The following is a 23,161-nucleotide window of genomic DNA, read 5'->3' as shown; positions in this document are numbered from 1 at the left end:
ACCCTTGAGACCGACAAAGTTTTATTCAAAGTGTAAGCTTTCGTGTGCAAGGCACCCTTCTTCTTCTTTTTCTTTTTTATAATCATTTTATTTTATTATACCGTTACAAACGATTTAAAGAGGAAACAGATTTGCATCAACAGGATAAACATAAAAAGGAGAAAATTAATAGGAATGTTGCTTACTGCGGCAAAAATTCTTATAGCCAGATCTTGGAAAGAAAAAGCAATTCCTACGGTAGCACAATGGGTTCATAAAATCTGGGATTTGTTTATGTTAGACGTTTTTTTCTGTTTATAAGGATTCTAACCACAATGAACAACTTTTTTGCAATCCGTTAAATATTTGGTTTCCTTTAGTAGAAAAGATAGATTTAGAATGTTTTGAATGGGAGGCTATTAAAGCTGCCAAATATAAGCTCCTCCTATTTTGTTGAGGCTACAAAAGGATTTTGCTTAATAGACTGTATTTTCACAGAAGTTAATGGTTGTCAGTTTATCAAAATTGCTTATATATTTAAATAGTTTTGTAAATGATATGGTTGTTGCGCCCCTTTTTCTCCTGTTGTCATATATATTATGTTATTGCCGCTGCTATTTTAAAGTGTAACATTATATAATTAAATAAAAAATTTAAAAACAGGACTAAAAAAAAATCAAAATGACACATTCAATAGATAAAAAGATTAAACTGGGGGATAATAGCCGACAATGAATACATGAGTCGGGAGTAATCGAATAGCCTCAGCATAGGAGCATAAAAGTCAACAACACGGACATAAACCGCCAAGTACTAAAGCATGACCATTATGTCAGAAAGTTAGCATTTTTTATATTCGACATTTTTAGGAATGATTTCACCTGAGGCAAAATATGCCAAGACTGGGAACCAGATTTCTGTAAAATCGGGGATATCTCCCCTTAATGTGTTGTGTTTGTGACTTTCTGCCACAAAACACCCTTCTTCAGACAAAAGTGGAATAGAATCTCAGAAGCTAGTTACAGGGTGGAAAGAGGGTGGGGGTAAGCCATTAGGAGGGGCCACACATTCCAGTTTCAGCTCTGCATATGCGTCTCAGCTCTGAACGGCCTCTCCTAATGGCTTACCCCCGCCCTCTTTTCCCCTGTAACTAGCTTTTGAGATTTTATTCCAGTTTCGTCCAAGGAAGTGTGTTTTGCGCACGAAAGCTTACACTTTGAATAAAACTTTGTCGGTCTCAAAGGTGCCGCTGGACTCAAACTTTGCTCTGTCAATATGCTCAGGAAGGGAACTTCGGCTCTTGAAAGTTTACACCCGACCCCCCCGATCTTGTCGTCCCTCTAAGGCGCTACTCAGGCCCGTAGCTATAGTGGGGCATTTTGGGGCTCCACCCCCTCAAATGTGAGGCGCGCCCCACAGCAGCTGCTGCCCCTCCCCACCGTGACATTAAAAGGGCCCTCCAGCTGATCGGAGGGAGCACGTGGCCCACCGATCAGCTGGAAGGCCCTTTAAATCTCACAGCCGCCTCTCTCCTTCCCCTCCTCCAAGATTTAAAGGGCCCTCCAGCTGACCAGCGGGCCCTTTAAATTTTGCAGGAGGTGTGAGAGAGGGGCGGCTGCCCACTGCGTGCCTTCCCTGAACTCAAAGGGGCTTGAAGTTCAGGCACAGGCAGCCTCCACTTGAAAGAACACCATTTAAAGGAAACCCTTTAAATGCTGTTTTTCTAGCACTGCTACTGGACTCGAATCTTGCTAATATATTGGCTGGCTGTGCACCGTAGGCTCCCTTCAGACACAGGGAACAATACTGGACTTTCTTTGGGATGGGCATAATCCTGGTTAATTGCTGGGCCCCCCCCCCCCCCCAGGTTCCTCTCCTTGTGTGGAGAAACAAGACGGAGATCTTGTATCAGGACCAATTTGTCGTGACTCCCAAATGCAGGCTCTGTAACCGGTTGTGGTTTGTTCTTTTCCTGGGATTAAGCTGTGGTTACAAATCTCGGTGATTGGGAAACCGACCGACTGCTGTTGACGAGCGTTTAACAGACCCGGGTTCTGAGTTGGGATGGAACCATGGCGAAGAATCCCCAGTTTACTGGGGAAAGAAACACACCTTGGTGTGTGAGGGCATCCATGTTGGGATGTTGCCGTAACCGGGGAAGGGTCGGTTGGTTTTTGATCTAAGCAGGGGAGGGGGGGGTGGGAAAAGGAAAGGTCCAAGCTTGACGGCTAATTGGAATTGTGTCTGTTCTGTTTCTAACATCTGAAATGGGCCTAAGTCTTCATGCATGCACACTGAGACATATGTGTGCTGCAGATGTTTTCCCCTTTTCCTACTCTGCGTTTTAGGGAACAGCAGTCACTGGGGGTGTGGAGGGGAGGAGAGGTAGTTGTGAATTTCCTACATGGTGCAGGGGGTTGGACCACATGACCCTGAAAGTCCCTTCCAACTCTATTATCATCAGCAGCAGCAGCAGTTTGTAAGCCGCTCTGAGACACCTTTGGGTAGTGAAGGGCGGGGTATAAATCCAATCTCTTCTTTCTTCTTCTTTTACCTCACAGGGTGTCTGTTGTTGGGAGGGGAAGGGAAAGGAGATTGTAAGCCGCTCTGAGACTCCCTTGGGTAGTGAAGGGCGGGGTATAAATCCAATCTCTTCTTTCTTCTTCTTTTACCTCACAGGGTGTCTGTTGTGGGGAAGGGAAGGGAAAGGAGACTGTAAGCCGCTCTGAGACCCCTTTGGGTAGTGAAGGGCGGGGTATAAATCCAATCTCTTCTTCTTCTAGTGTCATTTCCAGGTGGGGGTGGGACCCTCCAGCCAATCCACATGTGATAGGAGGGAAGCTATGATGTCAGAAGAGAGAATACAACTCCCAAGAGGGAAAACATCAGGCAGTCTTTCTTTAACTCTTTAAGAAAGAGTTTGCTGTCCCTTCACTCCCTTGAAACATACTGTCATAGCTAGGGATGCCATCCTCCAGGTGGGGCCTGGAGATCCCCTGGAATTACAGCTCATCAGATTACAGAAATCAGTTCCTCTCTGGAGAAAACGGATGCTTTGGAGGTCGGCCTCCGTGGCATTGCACCCTACTGAGGTCCCTGACCTCCCCAGGCTCTGCCCCCAAATTTTCAGGAGTTTCCCAATCTGGATCTGGGAACCCTACCCCCCATCCCCTGCTGATGGCCAGGGGGACCTGGCAACCCCATTTTGGTGTGGTTTGGTATAGTGGTTAGGAGCACAAACTCTAATCTGGGAGAACCGGGTTTGATTCCCCACTCTTCCATATGAAACCAGCTGGGTGACCTTGGGCAAGCCACAGTTCTCTCAGAGCTGTTCTCTCAAGACCAGTCCTTGAAAGAGCTCTCTCAGCCCTCACAGGGTGTCTGTTGTGGGGAGGGGAAGGAAAGGAGATTGTAAGCTGCTCTGAGACTCCTTCAGATAGTGAAGGGCAGGGCATAAATCTAACTTCTTCTTCTTCTTCTTCTTCTTCTTCTTCTTCTTCTTCTTCTTCTTCTTCTTCTTCTTCTTCTTCTTCTTCTTCTTCTTCTTCTTCTTCTGTGTCATGCTGGGTAGTGTCTGCTTGTGGGTTTCTAAGCTGAACTTTTTCCTCTTCAGGAAAAGGAAGTTCTCAGTATTTAACTGAAAATTGTACATTACACCTCTTTCTGGAAACGTAGCCAGCTTAGCGCCAGCACAGTATAGTGGCTGGAGTGTCAGACTCCATCAGGAGAGACCCAGGTTCAAATCCCCACTCAGTCACGATGCTCATCTGGCCAGTCACACAGCCTGCCTCACAGGGTTGTTGTGTGGGGAACCATGTAGACTCCCCCGAGCTCCTGGGAGGAAATACTTACGAAATGAATTCTACGTAGGCTGGGAGACAGGGGAGGGGTGGAGTAAAAAGGTTGTAAATGGATAGCTGTGGTGAAATCAGGCTTCTGGACATTATTGGTGGCCCAGTTTTGGCTACAGCCCTGCTAGGGAAGGAGTGGAATCCTGATGAATGAGAACTCAGACTTTAGTAGAGCTTAAGAAGGCATCCCTGAAGGGGGAAAAGAGGTCAAGATGCGGCAGAGATAAGGACGAGCTGAGGGCAGAGTGCAAAACATCTGGCCTTCCCCAAGGACAGTGAGAGCGCCACAGCTGTGCCCAAGTGTTGCAGTTTTAAATAGCAGGATGCGCAACGCTGGAGTCAGCTTCTCTCTCTTCCCTACACTTTCTTAGCCTCTCGTGGCGGAGCAGGTACTTTCCCTCCGGCTGGTTCATCCTGTACCTCTTCCAGCTCTGCAAGGCCGTCGCTCGCATCTCTTGACTCAGAGATGGGGCTAGATAGCGACGTTGCGATGGAAATCATAGAGACGCCTTGCATCCAAGGGGACTGCAGGATAAAGGTCATGTGCTTGATTCCGGGTGTTGAAAACACCTGGATACGGCTCGTTAAAAAAAAACAACCAGACAAACAACAGGGAGCCCAAACGGGCAGCCTCAGAGTCGGGGACTTTGGACTGATGTACGACACACCCGAGCACATCAGGGCGCGTCAAAGAGGCTGCCTGGGAGTGGCAGGTGTGGGCGGAGGAGAGAGAGGTGATGGGTGGGAGAACCTTCCCCTTGAGCAGTTTGCAAACGAAAACAAGAGCAGAGCATGACTGGAGCCTGGCACGAGGATGGTTTATTGTCAATCTGGTTTCCGGGCCTCCTAGGGTTGCCTAGGGGGCTGGGAGGGCAGGATTGCCATCTTCAGGTTGGGAAATGCCTGGAGATTTGGGGAGGGAACCTGGGCAGGACGGGGACCTCAGTGAGGTACTACACTACAGAGTCCACCACCCTCCGAAGCGGCCATTTCCTCCAGGGGAACAGATCTCTGCAGTCTGTGGTTGAGCTGTAATTCCGGGGGATCCCCAGGTCCCACCTGGAGGCTGGCATCCCTAGGGCCTCCGAACGTCAGACCAAAGTCTTGGGGAGGGGCTGCGGCAGAGCCTCTGCTTGGCATGCGGAAGGTCGCAGGTTCGATCCCTGCTATCTCCACGGAAAAGGATCAGGTGGTTCGTGATGTGTAAGAAGAAGAAGAGATTGGATTTATACCCCGCCCTTCACTTGGAGTCTCAGAGCAGCTTACAAACTCCTTTCCCTTCCCCTCCCCACAACAGACACCCTGTGAGGTGGGTGGGGCTGAGAGAACTCTGACACAAACTGCTCTTTTTCAAGGACAGCTGTGCCAGAGCTTGTGACTGACCCAAGGTCACATCAGCAGGTGCAAGTGGAGGAGTGGGGAATCAAACCCGGTTCTCCCAGATTAGAGTCCGCACACTTAACCACTACACTAAACTGGCTCTCAGCCTGGGATCCTGGAGAGCCACCATCAGTCTGAGTAGTCAATACTGATCTCACTGGACCAAATATCTGATTCGGTATGGCAGCTTTGTGTGTTCATCGAGGCCCGTATCCTGTTTCGAACGGGGGGCACCCACTCTGATACCTACGGGAAACTCCCAACAGAGCCACGAAGGCAAATAGCCCTCCCTGATTGTCACTTCCGAAAATGGTAACAGGAGTAGACTGCTGCGGTACATGGAAGTTTCATTTCATGATCACCCCCACCAGCTGTTACCGTCATTGAAGTCTGTACCGCTGACTTCCATCATGTTAAAAAAAAAAATCTGTTACATGTCCCATTTTCTGATTATTTAGATTACCCGCTGCTTCTGTTTCACCTTGACGGTTGTCTGAAGCAATTTTTTTGACTCATCCCAATCACCCACATTATTACAAGGTCAGTTTACCAGTGTGAACCTATACAGAGTTATTCTGGTCTGAGCCCGTTGGTGGGTTTAGGGTGGAGCAGGTGCCACAGACCGGCTGATACCTTTCCTGTTGTTGCCAAATGTTTTTACAAAGTGGGTGAGGCCCGGTGGGATCCAGCATCCTGTATCCAAAAGAGCCCTGCCAGTTGTGTCTGGGAGGCTGAAAATGAAGGCCCCTTTCAGACCGCCTTTGTACTCCATTTTGGCAGCTGGTTTCTAACGGATTTTTGTGTCATTTCAGACACAACCGTTTTAGCAACCGGCCTCGAATGGATTTTATTTACCTTTTCATACAAAGCCGCTTGCGTCCGGTTAGCAAAGCGCGATTGAGCCATTCTTGAGGTAAACAGCTTCCTTCCGTTTTCACCTGTTCTTTGCGCTTCTGAATCGCTGTAGTGTGCTGTTTAAAATGTCTGCAGCGCTTACAATAGCACGACGCACCCCCACACGCTCTTTTTCACCACACGATCTTCCACAAAGGGTTTTTTAAACATTCTAATGGAGCGCTATAGTGCTAGACCAATGTAGTACTTCAGTACCACAGCAGCACCAAAGAAGAAGAAGAAGAAGAAGAAGAAGAAGAAGAAGAAGAAGAAGAAGAAGAAGAAGAAGAAGAAGAAGAAGAAGAGGAGGAGGAGATTGGATTTATACCCCGCCCTTCACTACCCAAAGGTGTCGCAGAGCGGCTTACAAACTGTTTTTCCTTCCCCTCCCCACAACAGACACCCTGTAAGGTAGGTGGGGCTGAGAGAGCTCTGACAGAAACTGCTCTTGAAGAAGAAGAGAAGAAGAGATTGGATTTATACCCCGCCCTTCACTACCCAAAGGTGTCTCAGAGCGGCTTACAAACTCCTTTCCCTTCCCCTCCCCACAACAGACACCCTGGGAGGGAGGTGGGGCTGAGAGAGCTCTGACAGATTAGAGCCCGCGCACTTAACCACTACACCAAACTGGCTCTCTGGCCAAGGCACTGAGATGCCTTGGCATCACTGAGAGGTGCCATATTGGTCTACTGCTATAGTGCTCAACTTAGAACATTAAAAAAAAAGTCTAAAAGAACGTGGGGGGGGGGGGAAGGGCGGGAAGAAAGCATGGCCCTGTTTGAAATGGCCAGATTGCTTCAGAGACAGCTCATTCCGGGAATGAATTTCGCTGTATGAAACCTCCGTCCCTGTATTGCTTTACTCGGAACCGGGCCAACAACGGATAACATCTGAATGGTAATGTGGAAGGGGCCTGAGACGCAGAGCTGACAGAGAAATCTTGTTGGTTCCTAACCACTGTCATCCACTGGAAGACTGCCTCTGAACAGGGTGTTTCCAGTCTTAGCTGTTGTGGTTAATAACTCCAAAGACACCACACATTAATTACAGTTTATTAAAATCTCCCTTCTGGGTTAGGCAGAGGGACTACCTAGTTCAGCATCCTGCTTCCAGCACATTGTGAAAGCTCACTGTCCACCAGTCATGTCGACTGTACTTTCTCCCTTTTAAAATGTGTTAGGGAGGGTTACCGTATTTTGAAGAGCAAAAAAAGAGGACGTATTTCCCGACTGACTATTTCAAATGAGTGATCACTATGACAAATCTCATTTTAAATACCCCTCCTATTGAAGCTGTAGTAATTGCTCCTAACTAGGAATAGTCCTAACCTTCCAAACCAAAACCGGAGCTGCGGTGGCTCAAGTGGTTAAGACGCTGAGCTGCAGGCTGTGGAAGGTCAGTAGTTCAGCAGTTCGAGACCCGGGTGCCGCGTGAAGGAGTGAGCTCCCGTCTCTAGTTCCAGCTCCTGCCAACCTAGCAGTTCGAAAGCAAGAAATTGCAAGTAGATAAATAGGTACCACTTCGGTGAGAAGGTAACACACATCCTTGGTGTTTAGTCATGCCGGCCACATGACCACGGAAACGTCTTTGGACAGCGCTGGCTCTTTGGCTTGGAAACGGAGATGAGCACCACAACTCTAGAGTCGGACTCGACTGGCTTTCGAGCAAAGGAACCTTTACCTTTACCTTTTTTTTCCAAACCAAAAGAGGACATTTCCATCAGTTTTTTTAAAAAAGAGCCCAAAAGAGGCCAGACACCAGAAAAAGAGGACATACTTTCTAAAAAGAGGACATCTGCTAACCCGAAAATACGCAGGTTTTCCTTGTTAATTCCCCCCGGAATTATACCTTCTTGAGATAATTAGTAACAAAAAAACCGGCACTAGCACATGTTTAGTTAACATCCCAGTCGAAGGCTATCACCCGACGCTGAAGAATTCTGAGCTGATTTGTTGTTCCACATCTTAATCAATGAATCGATCGATGAAATATGCACATGAATAAAAATGATGGGTTTGAAAGGAAAGATGGAGTAGAATATATCTCTGGTATACCTCCTGTATATCTCTTCTGAGTTAAATCCTATACTTATCACAGCATTAATTTCAGAAGACTCACGTTGAGGACCCCTGAGCAGTGTTCCCTCTAAGCCGAGTTAGTGTGAGCTAGCTCACACTTTTTTAGCCTCTGGCTCACTCATTTTTGTCTCTGCTCAGGAAGGAGGGCCCAGAGCAAACTAATTTATGCAGTAGCCAAATGGCTCACTCACCTTTTTAATGCCGCTATCTCACAAAGTAGAACTTTTGCTCACAAGACTCCACAGCTTAGAGGGAGCATTGCCCCTGCGTCAGAGCTACATTTTTAGTTGATCAAAATATTTTAGCATTTCCAAACTTCCTTGTTATCTTTCTTGTTATCCAGTTTGGTGTAGCGGTTAAGAGCCCGGACTCTAAACCGGGAGAACCGGGTTTCATTCCCCACTCCTCCACTTGCAGCTGCTCGGTGACCTTGGGCAAGCCACAGTTCTGTCAGAGCTGTTCACTCAAGGACAGTTCTGGAAAGAGCTCTCTCGGCCCCTACCTCACAGGGTGACTGTTGTGGGAACGGGAAGGGAAAGACTCTGAGTGAAGGGCAGGGTATAAATCCAATCCCCCCCCTCCTCCTTCTTTCTCTTTTTAGGATCCAGTAAGAATGGGGCAAGGCCACCAAACATACATGAAATCTACTCCACTGGCATTAATTTATTTGTTTATTATTTATTTATTTCGTTATTTGTGAAGCAGATTATACTCCCCCACCCCCCTTTTTGACCTTGTTGAGGCGTAATACTAGTAGGATTCAGTCTTAGGCTATTGCCCTGTTTGGCCAGCAAATCAGTCCACTATACGGAGGCCAGCATCCAGTTGGGGCCTGGAGATGGTCTGAAATTACAGCTCATCTCCAGACGATAGAGATCCATTCCCCTGGAGAAAATAGCTGCCTTGGATGGTGAGCTCTATGGCACTGTACCCCACTGAGGTCCTTCCCCTCCCCAAACCTCACCCTCCTCAGGCTCCACCCCCAAATCCCCAGGAATTTTGCCACCCGGGGCTGGCAACCCTAGTCCTCGATCATTAACAGCCCTCTGAGCTGCACTCACGTAGCCAATTTCTTATTCGCCTGTGGTGAGCAGTAATGGCTCTGTAAGTGATCAGGAGGTAAACTAGAAGGACATTTGATGCCCTGTGCCAAATTGCCAGCTCGTACGCCCGCTGACATTATTGATACACTGACAGCACTGATATGCCAGTTTGGTGTAGTAGTTAAGAGTGGCAGCCTCTAATCTGGAGAACCGGGTTTGATTCCCCACTCCTCCGCATGCAGCTAGCAGGCCAGTCATAGTTCTCTCACAGGTCTCTCAGCCCCACTTACCTCACAGGGGGTCTGTTGTGAGGAGAGGAAGGGAAGAAGAAGAGATTGGATTTATATCCCCCCCTTCACTACCCAAAGGAGTCTCAGAGCGGCTTACAAACTCCTTTCCCTTCCCCTCCCCACAACAGACACCCTGTGAGGGAGGTGGGGCTGAGAGAGCTCTTGACAGAAATTGCTCTTTTTCCAGGACAGCTCTTGTCAGAACTATGGCTTGCCCAAGGTCATCCAGCCAGGTGCAAGTGGAGGAGTGGGGAATCAAACCCGGTTCTCCCAGATTAGAGTCTGTGCACTTAACCACTAGACCAAACTGGGAAGGCAGTTGTAAGCCGCTCCGAGACTCTGACCAAAGGGCAGGGTATGAATCCAACTCTTCTTCTTCTCCTCCTCCTCCTCCACTTCCCATGGGTTTAATTTGCAAGGTGCTTTTCCACATGTTCGGAGTCATTCTCATCTTCTTGCGGGTCTCTCTGCCCCAAGCTTGAGTGTCAAACTACATTATTTATTTAAAATATTTCTATGCCACCTTTCCAACAAGAGTCCCCAAGAGGGCGGACATTAAAAAGTTTCAAAGATTAAAGCAGTGTTTAATATATAAATGTATATATTAAATATTAAGTGCTGTTCGCCACTTTGGGGTCAGGAAGCAATTTTTTTGCAGGCCAGTTTGGCTGTAGATCCTGGAGGCTTTTTGTCATCATCTGGGTGTGGAACAATGGTCACTGCGAATGTGGGGAGGGAGGTATTTGTGAAGGTCCTGCATTGTGCAGGGAGTTGGACGAGATGACCCTGGAGGTCCCTTCCAACTCTATGATTCTATGATTCATATAAGTTCACAGTTTTGGTTTTGACCTTTTAAGGCCTTGAGTGGTCTGGGACCAATGTATCTGCGGGACCGCCTCTTCCGTTACACCCCCGGTAGAGCATTACGCTCTTCACTGAATATCTTACGGGTGGTCCTCAGCCAGCCCTGGCCCCAACCTGGTGGAAGTCTGTGCCAAATAACATCGGGGCTCTGCGGGATCTGATGCAATTCTGCAGGGCTTGTAAGGCAGAGATGTTCCGCCAGGCATTTGGTTGAGGGCAGCGACGGTTGACATCGTGGCTGGTACCCTACCCTACCCGGATCTCCTATCCCTTGTGAAGTTATTCCCTCCCCGTGCCCATGAAGCACTCACAGACCAGGAATGAGAAGGAACTACAAAACACAAAATTCGCTGCTTGTTTTAACTGTTATAATATGTCGGATATGGCTTTACATTTTTAATAGTTTCAAATTTGTCCATCGCCTAGAGCCCCACATTTGTGGGGATCAGAGGTCATTTCGGGGGGGATCGCGGGGGATCGCAGTTCCCCCGGGTGAGGTGCGGGGGGGCACCACGTTGGGGGATCGCAGTCCCCTAATGAGTTATGCTAATGAGTTCCCCTAGCTCTTTTTCTACAAAACGACCCCTGGTGGGGATTAGGCGATTTATAAATGTAATGAAATAAATAAATTAAATAAATAAATGAAATAAACACACTGTCAGAGAGGAGGCTAACTATTGCTAAAGAGGGAATGCCAAACAGAACAAAACATCTTCACCTGCAGGTGAAAGACAACAATAGAGGGAGACAGACGAAACTCCCTGGGGAGAGAATTTCATAATGTTAGTGCCACTACCCATCTTCTCAGTTTCCTTCCTTCCTGGGGTTGCCAGCTCTGGGTTGGGAAACACCTGGAGATTTTGAGGGTGGGGCCTGGGGAGAGTGGGGTTTGAGGAAGGGAGAGACCTCAGCAAGGTATTAATGCCACAGAGTCCACCCTCCAAAGCAGCCATTTTCTCCAGGGAAACTGATCTTAGTCGTCTGGAGATAAATTGTAATAGCAGGAGAACTCCAGGTGCCACCTGGAGGGGTGGCAACCCTATATACTCTAGCCTTAGAGGGGGAACCTTTGGAATTCTGACACAGGGAGGTGGGTGTAACCACAAAATGGCTGCCACAGGGGGTGGAGCCAACCACAAAATGGCCATTACAGGAGGCAGAGCCACATGTACATAAGAAGCCCAAATACAGGGAGAAGTGGGACAATTAAAACAATATATATACTAGGAAAGAGAAGTGAGTCACAGGGTAAAACCAATACTGTGGTGATAGCTGTTGCCGAAAAAACATTATTTTAACCTGCACAGTCAATCAGATCTCCAATGGCCAATCAGAAGCCCTGCTTAGTAAGGGCCCCACCCGCTTTCTAAAAAACTCTGGGCAATAGGGTTGCTAGGCACCATGGTGGAGGCAGGGGTCCTGTGCTGCCAGGCCTTGTGCTTCAATCCCAATCAGCTGGCCGGCAGGGGGACTTACCAGGAGAGAGAGTGAGGCCCAGGTTTCTTCACCAGCATTGTGGTGACATCACTTCCAGTGTGCACCGGAAGTGACATCATCAAGTTGGCAGTGCCCGAACCACGTGTGGTATTTGGGCAAAAACTCTATGGTAAAAGCCATTTTCACCATAGAGTTTTTGCCCAAATACCAGCATTTCACCCCCAACATCGCAAAATGACGATGTCACTTCTGGCACATGCTGGAAGTGATGTTGCTACATTGCTGGCAACATCACCTGGACGTCCCTTCTGCTTCTGGTAAGTCCCTCCAGTCCCCTGCCAGTTGCTAGGGGGGACCTGGCAACCCTACTTGGCAGGCATCAGGAAAGGAATTGGTAGGCACCATGATGCCCTTGGGCACCACATTGGAGATCCCTGTGCTAGGGTAACTCCTAATGCTTTATAACATCTAAAAAATTCATTGAAAGATTTGATCAGGAAGTTCCTACGTACGTTTGACCCTGAGCCTTGACAATGAAAAAACCTTTGGGGACTACAGAAGTGTGGGAAGCTACTGGGGACGGGGCAGTGCGGCTCAGATCCCATCCCTTTTCTCTTCTCGTTTCAGGTACCCGAAGCTGCTGAATCCCTTCTGGACTGTAAAATCCATACCGAGGTGTGCCAGGGTGTCGCCATGTGGCAGGGGAAAGTTGGTGTCTTGGCTGGCGTCCTGTTTTTCCAGTTGACAATTAGCGTGGCAGGTGAGAGGGCGAGATTGCTTTAGGACAAACCAAAGAAAGGACTTCCAAACATAACGCCTAATTAATGTATGCCGTGTCCTGCCTAAGATGTGGCAAAGGCCATCAACTTCACAAAGAAGGAACTGGAGAAAGTTGTTACGGTAGCAAGGGGGAAAAGGGTGTCTTTCCTTCCTGGGAAACTCTCTCAGACCAAGGATTCCCTCAGAGCCTCCTGAGAACGTCTAGACCAGGGTCCCCAACATGGTGCATGTGGGAGCCATGGCAGCCGCTGACACCTTTTCTGGTGACCGCCAAGGATTTTTAGGAAGTGAGTGGGGCCAGGTAGGGCTTTTGGCCGGCTAGGCTTCTGACTGACAAATGGAGATCTGATTGGCTGTGCGGATTTTTTAAAATGTTGCTTTGGCAGTGGCGGCCACCACAACACAAAGATCTGCACAAAGAAGAACTGGCCGAACCTTTAGTTACAGTTTGTAATTCAATTTTAGATCCTGGAAATATGCCTGCTTCATGGCCGGAGGCGAACGACAGTTCCAAAGGGAAATAAAGATAAAAAAGATCCAGCTGCTTATCGTCCGATATCTTTGCAGAATACGGACGCAAAGATATTTACAAAAAATTTAGCCAACCGTTTGACACAGTTTATAGCACAGTACATTAAAAAAGATCAGTCAGGGTTTATCTGGAAGAGGCATCTGAAAGATAGCATCGAAAGGACTATAAAAATTATTAATCATTGTAGGCATTCAAAGCAGGAGTCCCTGATCATACAAAAAGCCTTTGATTGATTGGAAATTAATTATCTAAAAATGCTTTTACGACTTTCTGGGTGTGGCCCAAAATTTTTGAATGCTATTAAGGCAATCTATGGTCATCCGTCAGCTAAAGTAAAAGTGAATAATTGCTTTTCTTCAAGGTTTAACATATCTAGAGGCACGAGACGGGTGTTTCCCTTGTCACCCCTGCTCTTTGCCTTAGCAATAGAACCTTTGGCAGAGGCTATTCGGTCTAATCAACAAATTTCGGGAATTACTACAGGAGGTTTTACCCTTACGCTCAGATTTTATGCTGATGATTTTGTAGTTTATATCTCTAACCCAAAGATGTCACTCCCAGCTTTGTTAAAGATGCTCGACAATTTAAGTAAAGTTTCTAGTTTAATGGTAAAAGAAACCCTCCAAAAATCAGATTTATATCTAATTTTTTAAAGCTTTGAATTAACAACCGATTTGTAGGAGAACTTTCAATTGGAAAACTGAACAATGGAGGTAACTAGGGGTACAGATCCCTTTAGATCTATCCACACTACTTTAGGCAAATTTTTATAGATTATCTACAAACATAAAAGCTCAACTAAAAACATGGTCCACTTTAAATCTTTCCTGGGCAGATAGAAGTCATACTATAAAGCCTTACATCATTCCCAAATACCTATTTTTATTTCAAACTATTCTGATAACAATTCAAAAAACTGATTTGAAAAATTGCCAAAGAATATTAAATAATTATCTGTGGAACTCAAAAACTCCAAGAATAAGCTTTAAGACTTTAAAATGTTCAGTAGGCAATGGAGGCCTGGGTATTCCAGATTTACAACTTTACTATGGCCCCTGCCACACGGCAGGGAAAAGACGGGGCGAAGCACGGCTTTTAAAAGCCGCACCAAAAAAGAAATGCCCCGGCGGGATCCCACGGATTCCGGTTGCTGCACTCCGTCGCTCCCCGGCACGATCAGATGCCGGGGAGGACAACACTAGTCGGAGGGGGAGGCTGCCGTACTGCGCATGCTCGAGCATGCGCAGTACGGCAGGGGGCCGGGGATGCGACGGCGGCAAGACACGCCGCCGATCCCACGGCCAGGATGAAGCGCCTCAACCGGATGAACCACCGAAGTAGGTGGTTCATCTTTGACGCGCTTCATCGGGGAAAGGGCCGGGTTGGAGGCGGGAGCGCGACGCCAGGCAGATGTTGCCATGGGATCACGCCCGTCTGATGCGCCTCCAATCCGGCCTGCTCCCGGCCCAAACTGCCTCGTATGAACGGGGCCCTTGAAGCAGCAAATATAGCAAAAATATTAAATATACTCACCAATGCCTCTAATGAAGAACGGGGTCAAATAGAGGAATCTTACTCTGACAAGATTTTTGAGCTATATTGGACAAAACACAAATTGAGAAATTCAGCAATAAAACATGATGAATTTTTACAGACCTCACTAAAGATTTGGGATAATAGACGGACAAGAGTAGCTCCAGATATAACCCCAGTTTCATCCTTTCTAAATCAAGAATGGTTCCCTTTGGAAAAGAATATTTAGCATTTCTGCACAGGCAAAAGAAAGGGATATGCAGGATAATGAACTTGACAGGCAAAGGCCACGGTCAGACATGCCATTTGGTGCGGAGGGGAAGCGAGCCTATTTCCCCCGGGCCTGGAGCTCCCTGCTGGTGCCCGCTGGAGGTCGCCGCCGGCTGTGGGGAGGACACACTTCCGGTGATGTCAGGGGGTGTGGCATATGCTAATGAGTTATGCTAATTAGTCCCCCTAGCTCTTTTTCTACGAAATGACCCCTGCTTCTGACTCCAGCAAATCTTATTTAGCAACTCCTCTGGCTCCTGAGAGGTCACTGGGCCTTGCTCAAAGACTTTCAAGCAACCATGTGGACTACAGACTTGTTTTATTGGTTTTAAAAATAAAAGGGGTGAGTCTTAGCCAAGTTGGGATGGGGCATTCTGCAGCTTTTACATGCAGGGAGTGCAGAGCCTTCTGGCAGCGCCCTCTGGACATAGGGTTACCAACCTCCAGGTGGCACCTGGAGATCTCTGGTTTATTGTAACTGATCTCCAGACAACCAAGATCATTTCCTCTGGGGAAAATGGCTGCTTTAGAGGGATGACTCTATGGCAGGGGTGTCGTACTCATTTGTTACGAGGGCTGGATCTGACGTAAATGAGACCTTGTCGGTCCGGGCCACGTGTGACATAAAAGGTAAAGCCAGGTAGCGGAGATATAAACTTTATAAAGGACACAAACAAAGGGGGTTTTTTTTAAAACTTAAAATGAAAACATGCTTAAAACGTTAGCACTCTTACAATATTTTGTTTATTTAACAGTGTCTGATAACTGACACCTCTTGCTGTGAATCATTGCATCAAAATGTCTGTGCTGTTGCAATCTTGAGTGTGCTGTTCAGGTGTGTATCTGTAAGCTGCAAACCTACGATGACGCAGCAGCAGCAGAAGTGGAAGAAGAAGCAGAAGACAGCCAGTTCCACTGCAGGCCTGATAGAAGTCCTCCGGGGGCCTGATCCGGCCCCCGGGCTGCATTTTTGACACCCCTGCTCTAGGTGGTATAGCCTGCTGAGGTCCCTCCCCTCCTCAAAGCCCCGCCCTCCCCAGGCTCCAACCCTACAATCTGAAGGCATTTCCCAAACCAGAGCTGGCAGCCCTATAGATGAAGGATCCACATCTCCAATAGGTGGATATGGAGCTCCTGTGTTCAGACACTGTGTACTTCTGATTGCTAAAGTATATTAGAGTTGCCAGACTCCGGGTGTGTCCTGGAGGTTTCCCAGAATCACAGCTGGAGAAAGCGGCTGTTTTGGAGGGTGGACTCTATGGCTTTATACCCCACTGAGGTCCCTCCCCAAACCCCGCCCACCCCAGGCCCCACCCCTCAAATCTCCAGGAATTTCCCAGCTCACAGTCGGCAACTCTATGTTGATTGTGACAATATTCCAAGGTGAAATTCTGGCACTGAGACTCTATTCCAGTCAAGACTCACCCCTGAGGCTTGAGTGTGTATGGGATTCTGCCCCTCAAGCCTGTCCAGGAATGAGAGGGAACCCTATACTTTTTCAATACAGTAAACAACAACCCACAGAGGTAGGCTACCGTCATCGGCTACATGACTTTTTGCACGCTGGCCTAGCTTCCAGCATAGAAGTGTGAAGAATGTGTGGTTATATGGCAGGGCTATAAAGTTTCTCCGGCCAAATGTGCAGGCCATGTGGCTTCAACAGGAAACAAGGCACAGCAGGTTACCAGCAAGACATCCCAGGGGAAGGCAGGGGCTTTTAGAAATCAATATTTCTATACAGGATAAGCCCACTCAGGCCTGTCCAGGGATGAGGGGAATCCTGTACTTTTTCAGTACCTTAAACAACAACCCACAGAGGTAGGCTACCCTCTCTGGATTTCAGAACAATAAGCCACCAGAACCTCTTTTAACTAGAGTCCCCTTTCAGCCTAAGAGCAAGGTTCAGGCTCTTAGCTGGCATCTGGGCTTTACACATTAGCACCTCTACCTAGAGATGCACGCTTAATTCTTACAAAGGTAGCTTATATGGTGAGCAGAAGGCACAGGAGTTTAGCCTTAGAACTCAGTTACACATCAGAGACCATTTAGAAATAATCAGGTCTTCATTCCATTCAGAGTCTTGCAAATAGACTACAAAAGATTTCAAAACAACAAGCCTAAGGCAGTTTGCCTTGACTACACAGTAAGGTACATAATTACCATATCAGGAACATCTACAGTCCAGGGTTCCAGGGGATCTTGAAGGGAAAGCCCATTTTTGCACACCATGTGCTCCAGTTACCAAGCAGGTCTTTGTTCTCCCAGAGACCACATGTCCAGGTGCAATAAAACAACAAGCAGGGAGCAGAGAGCTCACGAGCAGGAACAAGAACACAAGAGCAGCAGAGAGAACAGAGCTCTCTCCCATTGGGAATGACCAGTTATAGGCCCATTCCAGTCACAAATTAGCTCTGGCCAGGAGCCAATTGTGAGTGGGCAGGGGGGTGGCCAATTCTTGGTTGTCATGGGTGCAAGTGGGGATAGGCTGGGAGTCTGGGAACTCCCTCTGCAGTCAGGTGACCCAACCTCCAGCCTTCCCCATCAGCTACGTGACTTCTGGCATGCTGGCCTAGCTTCCAGCATAGAAGTGTGAAGAATGTGTGGTTATATGGCAGGGCTATAAAGTTTCTCCGGCCAAATGTGCAGGCGATATGGCTTCAACAGGAAACAAGGCACAGCAGGTTATCAGCAAGACATCCCAGGGGAAGGCAGGGGCTTTTAGAAATCAATATTTCTATACACTTGAGTGAGGCAGCCTATTCCTGTGCAGGGACTAGCAGGAAGCTGAATTAGGGTTCCCAGACCCCCAGTCTGGCCAGGGGATCCCCCAATCTTCAGGGTCCAATCCACTGCCAGCCAGCTGTCCAGCAGGGGAAACCCCACCCACGAAAAGGCCCGTTGTGTATCAACATAGTCAGCGCAATGACGTCACACAGAAGTGATGTCATCATGCAGGTACGTCGCGTGTCGACACTCTATTATCTTGGCTGAGAACTGCATGGTAACCATAGAGTCTCAGCCAAAATGCTAGAGCATCAATGTGCGATGTTCCCGGTGTGATGATTTCACTTCTGTGTGACGTCACTATGCAGACGATGTCACATGCGGTGATGTCACCCCACCTCCCACACTCCTGGATGGCTTCCTCCCACCTGCCGCTGCCGGGACAATCAGACCTGACAACCGTAAGATGAATCCCGTTTGCAAGTAGGTGTTCAACACCAGTCACTTCGACTCAAATAATTTTTATTTTACTCTACGTACATTCAGAAGATCATTACTCACGATCCAGCTGCTGAATGGTGACACAGTTCATCTTTAATGACAAGAGCCCATTTGTATGACTTTGAGTGACTTTGATTAAAAGAGGTGATCCTGTGTGTGTCTTGTTTGCTGCTAGAGTTTTCTAAAGAGTGGGAATAGGCGGGCTTACTAAGCTACCAGAAAGGAACCTGTGTATGACCAATAAAAAGGCTATCTCAGAGCATCTCACCTAAGGGGCTAATGAACTACAATTCCCATCATACCTTACTTTAAAGGTAAAGGACGTATTTTCCTACACTGATGCAAACTGCGTATTATGTGCCCTGCCGGGGCAGTCCACAGCCCAAACCTACAGAGGAGCTTGGCCGTATGTTTAACTCAGCACAAGCTTTCCTGCTGACAAAAGCATGCTTGTCTTTCGCAGGAGGACACCCTTGCTCTGCCAGGAATTTTGGACATGGCTCCTTGGTGTGCGAATGTGGAGCCTCCTACTGTGACACATTAGAGCCTGTCTCCCTTCCTCCCTTGGGCTCTTTCGTCAAGTATGAAAGCAGCAAGGCTGGGAGGCGCATGGAGCGCAGCGAAGGAAGCTTGCTTGATCATCTTCAAGACACAGGTAGGTTGGTCTGCTGTTTAAAGCTGTCTCCATTTTGTAAAACTGTCTCCATTCAGTGGTGCTCTGTCTCCATTTGGTTCTGCTCTGTCTCCATTTACATAAGAACATAAGAGAAGTCATGCTGGATCAGGCCAATAACCCATCCAGCACAACACTGTGTCACACAGTGGCCAAAACCCAGGGACCATCAGGAGGTCCACTAGCAGGGCCAGAACTCCAGAAGCCCTCCCACTGTTGCCTCCCAAGCACCAAGGATACAGAGCATCATTGCCCCAGACAGAGTCGTCCATCTAGACCTTGTGGCTAATAGCCACAGATGGACCTCTGCTCCATATAAGAACATAAAGAGAAGCCATGTTGGATCAGGCCAATGGCCAATCCAGTCCAACACTCTGTGTCACACAGTGGCCAAAACTCAGGCGCCATCAGGAGGTCCACCAGCGGGGCCAGAACTCCAGAAGCCCTCCAAGCACCAAGAATACAGAGTATCACTGCCCCAGACATGGTGTTCTCTCTAAACTTTGTGGCTCATAGCCACTGATGGACCTCTGCTCCATATACTCCATATGCTTATCCAGTCCTCTCTCAAAGCTGTCCATGCTTGTAGTCACCACAGTGGCAGTGCATTCCACATGTTCCTGACTCTTTGCGTGAAGAAGGACTTCCTTTGAGCTGTTCTAAGCCTCCCGCTAATATCTCAGCAGGCAGGCATTCTCTCCTGTGTCAGAAAGACAGGAAATGCATCTTTTTTTGGGTTGCCAGCTTCCAGGTGGTAGCTGGAGATCTCCTGCTATCACAACTGATCTCCAGACAATAGAGATCACCTCACCTGGAGAAAATGGCCACTTTGGAAGCTGGAATCCGTGGCATTCTATTCCACTGAAGTCCCTCCCCTCCCCAAACACCACCCTCCTCAGGCTCCCCCCCCAAAAAAAAATCTCCAGATATTTCCCAACCTGGAGCTGGCAACCCTAAATGCCCACACCTGTCAAGCAGTCCCTGTTTTAAAGAGCCAGTTTGGTGTCGTGGTTAAGAGCAATGGACTCTAATCTGGGAGAACCGGGTTTGATTCCCCACTCCTCCACATGCATCTGCTGTTGTGACCTTGGGTCAGTCACACGTTCTTTCAGAGCTGTTCTCTCAAGGGCAGTTCTCAAGAGAGCTCTCTCAGCCCCACCTACCTCACAGGGTGTCTGTTGTGGGGAAGGGGAGGGATAGGAGATTGTAAGCCGCTCTGAGACACCTTCAGGTAGTGAAGGGAGGGGTATAAATCCAATCTCTTCTTCTCCTTCTTCTTCTCTTCTAGAATAGGGATTCCCTCCCTATGAGCAGAGGAAAGATTCTTCTTAGGTAGCACCTACTAGTATCACAGCAGGCAGCATCTCACAAGAGGCATTCATAGAATCATAGAGTCGGAAGGGACCTCCAGGGTCATCTAGTCCAACTCCCCTGCACAAGGCAGGAAATTCACAAATACTTCTCCCTCCACACCCCCAGTGCCCAGATGACAAAAATCATCCAGGATCTCTGGCCAAACTGGCCTGGATAAAAATGGCTTCCTGACCCCAAAGTGGCAATCAGCATTTCCCCAGGGGTGTAAGGAAGGGCCATGAGAACTGAGCACGGATGCAACCCTTCCTGCCCTCCCTCTCATGATCTGCCGAAGTTCAGACTCAGCATTCCCTACTATGCATGAGAGAAAGGCAGCCCCCTTTTAACAATGTCTTTATTTACTGATTTACTTCATTTATACCCCACCTTTCTCCCAAGTGGCTTCCATCATTCTGTTCTCTTCTACTGTATCCTCACAACAACCTGGCAAGGTAGGTTAGACTGAGAGTGTATCACTGGCCCGAGGTCACTCAACAAGCGTCCAGGGCAGGTCGCTGTCCAGCTCTCTAACCACTGCAACACACCACCTGTAATTATTTATAGCGGTAACATCATACTGTTAATCAGAGCATGGCGGTCGTGTTTTTAAAAGAGCTGATTAATTTAACCAATTAGTGCATTTCAGCTGCATTCGGACCTCATGTTAAACTGCAGTTTTATTGAAGTCTCCTTTAGGATGTCCTCTGCAGCTTTATTAAACTCTTTTTTCAAAATATGGTATCTGATTCCTGGCCACTCCATGTAAATCTGGTTAGCTGCTGTTTTGGTTAGTGGCTCGCTAGGTCTAAATTCAGGAATCCCAGTTTGATCTCGTTTTGTTCATGGATAGGTTTATCAGTGGCTATGAGTAGCCATAGTGACTGAATGGAACCTCCTCGTTCAGAGGCAGTCGGTTTCTGAGTCCCGGTGCTGGGAGGCAACATCAAGGGAAGGCCTTGGCAACTTGGCCTCTCTGCCCTGTTGTTGGCCCTCCAGAGGAACTGGTTGAGGCCACTGTGTGAGACGGGATGCTGGACTAGATGGACCCTCACTGGTCTGATCCAGCAGGGCTCTTCTGATGTTCTTATGAGGGGAAGGCCTCGGCCTCTCTGCCCTGTTGTTGGCCCTCCAGAGGAACTGGTTGAGGCCACTGTGTGAGACGGGATTCTGGACTAGAGGGACCCTCAGTGGTCTGACCCAGCAGGGCTCATCTGATGTTCTTATGAGGGGAAGGCCTCGGCCTCTCTGCCCTGTTGCTGGCCCTCCAGAGGAACTGGTTGAGGCCACCGTGTGAGATGGGATGCTGGACTAGATGGACCCTCACTGGTCTGATCCAGCAGGGCTCATCTGATGTTCTTATGAGGGGAAGGCCTCGGCCTCTCTGCCCTGTTGTTGGCCCTCCAGAGGAACTGGTTGAGGCCACTGTGTGAGACGGGATGCTGGACTAGATGGACCCTCACTGGTCTGATCCAGCAGGGCTCTTCTGATGTTCTTATGAGGGGAAGGCCTCGACCTCTCTGCCCTGCTGTTGGCCCTCCAGAGGAACTAGTTGAGGCCACTGTGTGTGAGACGAGATGCTGGGCTAGATGGACCCTCACTGGTCTGATCCAGCAGGGCTCTTCTTACGTTCTTATCAGAAGAAGGCCTCAGCCTCTCTGCCCTGTTGTTGGCCCTCCAGGGTAACTGGTTGAGGCCACTGTGTGTGAGACGAGCTGCTGGGCTAGATGGACCCTCACTGGTCTGATCCAGCAGGGCTCTTTTGACATTATCAAGGGAAGGCCTTGGCCTCTCTGCCCTGTTGTTGGACCTCCAGAGGAACTGGTTGTCCACTGTGTGAGACAGGGTGCTAGATTAGATGGACCACTGTTCTGATCCAGCAGGGCTTTTCTTATGTTCTTATCTTCTAAATGTTCAGCTCCTGGGAGCATGACTATAGAGGAGAACAATCGAGGTGTGTAGCCATGTTGGCCTGAAGCAGTAGAACAAAGTTTGAGTCCAGTGGCACCTTTGAGATCAACAAAGTTCTATTCAAAGTGTAAGCTTTCGTGTTCAAAGCACACTTCTTCAGACAAATAGGAATAAAATCTCCTCAAGGGCTACTTACAGGAGAAAAGAGAGTGGGGGGCAGCCGTTAGGAGTGGCCCCTCAGAACCAAGATGCATATGGAGAGCTGAAATTGGATCAGGCAGCCAGTAAGATCAATGAATGGCAACAATTTAGAGTGTAAATTAGGGTTGCCAAGTCACTTACCTCGTGTGGCGGGGGAGTCCTTGTCCCCTCCTGGGACATTCGTGCGGGCGCATAGTGCGGATGTGCCGCTGTGACACCACTCATAAGTGACGTCATCATGCCGGGGGCATCACCAGGTGACGCTCTACCAGTTGCCCAAAAAACTCTATGGTACCATAGAGTTTTTGGGGGGGCGACTGCTAGAGTGTCACCCGGTGACGCCCCCGGCGTGATGACGTCACTTCCGGGTGGCGTCATCACACTGGGGGCGTGGGCCTGATCTGGCCGTTTCGGGGGTGGGGTTCCCCCCGGCGGCCCAATCCCCGCCGGCAGATTTGGGGCCGTTTCGGCGGGGGTTCCCCTGCCCCTGGCGGGGCCTTAGCAAGCCTAGTGTAAATGCAAGAGTTTACAAAGAGAGGTGAGAATGAAGTTAGAGTCCAGCGGCACCCTCAAGACAAGACAAGCTCAACCCTGTGTGCATGCGAGAACAGAGAGAGAAGAAAGGAGGAAATACCCACCTCTTCCATTTTGGTTGTGGTAGGTGTCCCATTTCCGCCTTGTATCTTCAGAAACCAGAAAAACCTTTCCATTCCTCGGCCACCGGTTCTTCTTGGCACCAGACAATCTGGGATTTCTGAGCAGACTTGTCAGTCATTAACCATCCGAATGCAGCCCTAAGAAAACGTTTGCCATTTTCAACAATAACACACAGACTCTGTGGGGCTCATTTGGGTGTTCAAGGCACTTCGC

At 48.4% G+C, this 23,161-nt stretch overlaps 1 protein-coding gene across 1 annotated transcript in view; it reads left to right on the top strand.

Moving 5' to 3' along the window:
* GBA (glucosidase, beta, acid) overlaps positions 1 to 23,161 on the top strand; it is a 44,545-nt gene that overhangs the window by 4,395 nt on the left and 16,989 nt on the right. The window contains exons 2-3 of the mRNA XM_015419121.1: positions 12,444 to 12,576; positions 18,620 to 18,811. Of these exons, the coding sequence (XP_015274607.1) occupies positions 12,510 to 12,576; positions 18,620 to 18,811 (259 nt within the window). The 5' untranslated portion in view covers positions 12,444 to 12,509. The remainder of the gene's footprint in view (positions 1 to 12,443; positions 12,577 to 18,619; positions 18,812 to 23,161) is intronic.

The sequence above is a fragment of the Gekko japonicus genome, unplaced genomic scaffold, assembly GCF_001447785.1.
Source record: "Gekko japonicus isolate JY-2015 unplaced genomic scaffold, Gekko_japonicus_V1.1 scaffold25, whole genome shotgun sequence".
NCBI lineage: Eukaryota > Metazoa > Chordata > Lepidosauria > Squamata > Gekkonidae > Gekko > Gekko japonicus.
Note: the sequence above shows the minus strand (reverse complement) of the source record. Positions and strands in the feature narration are given on the sequence as shown.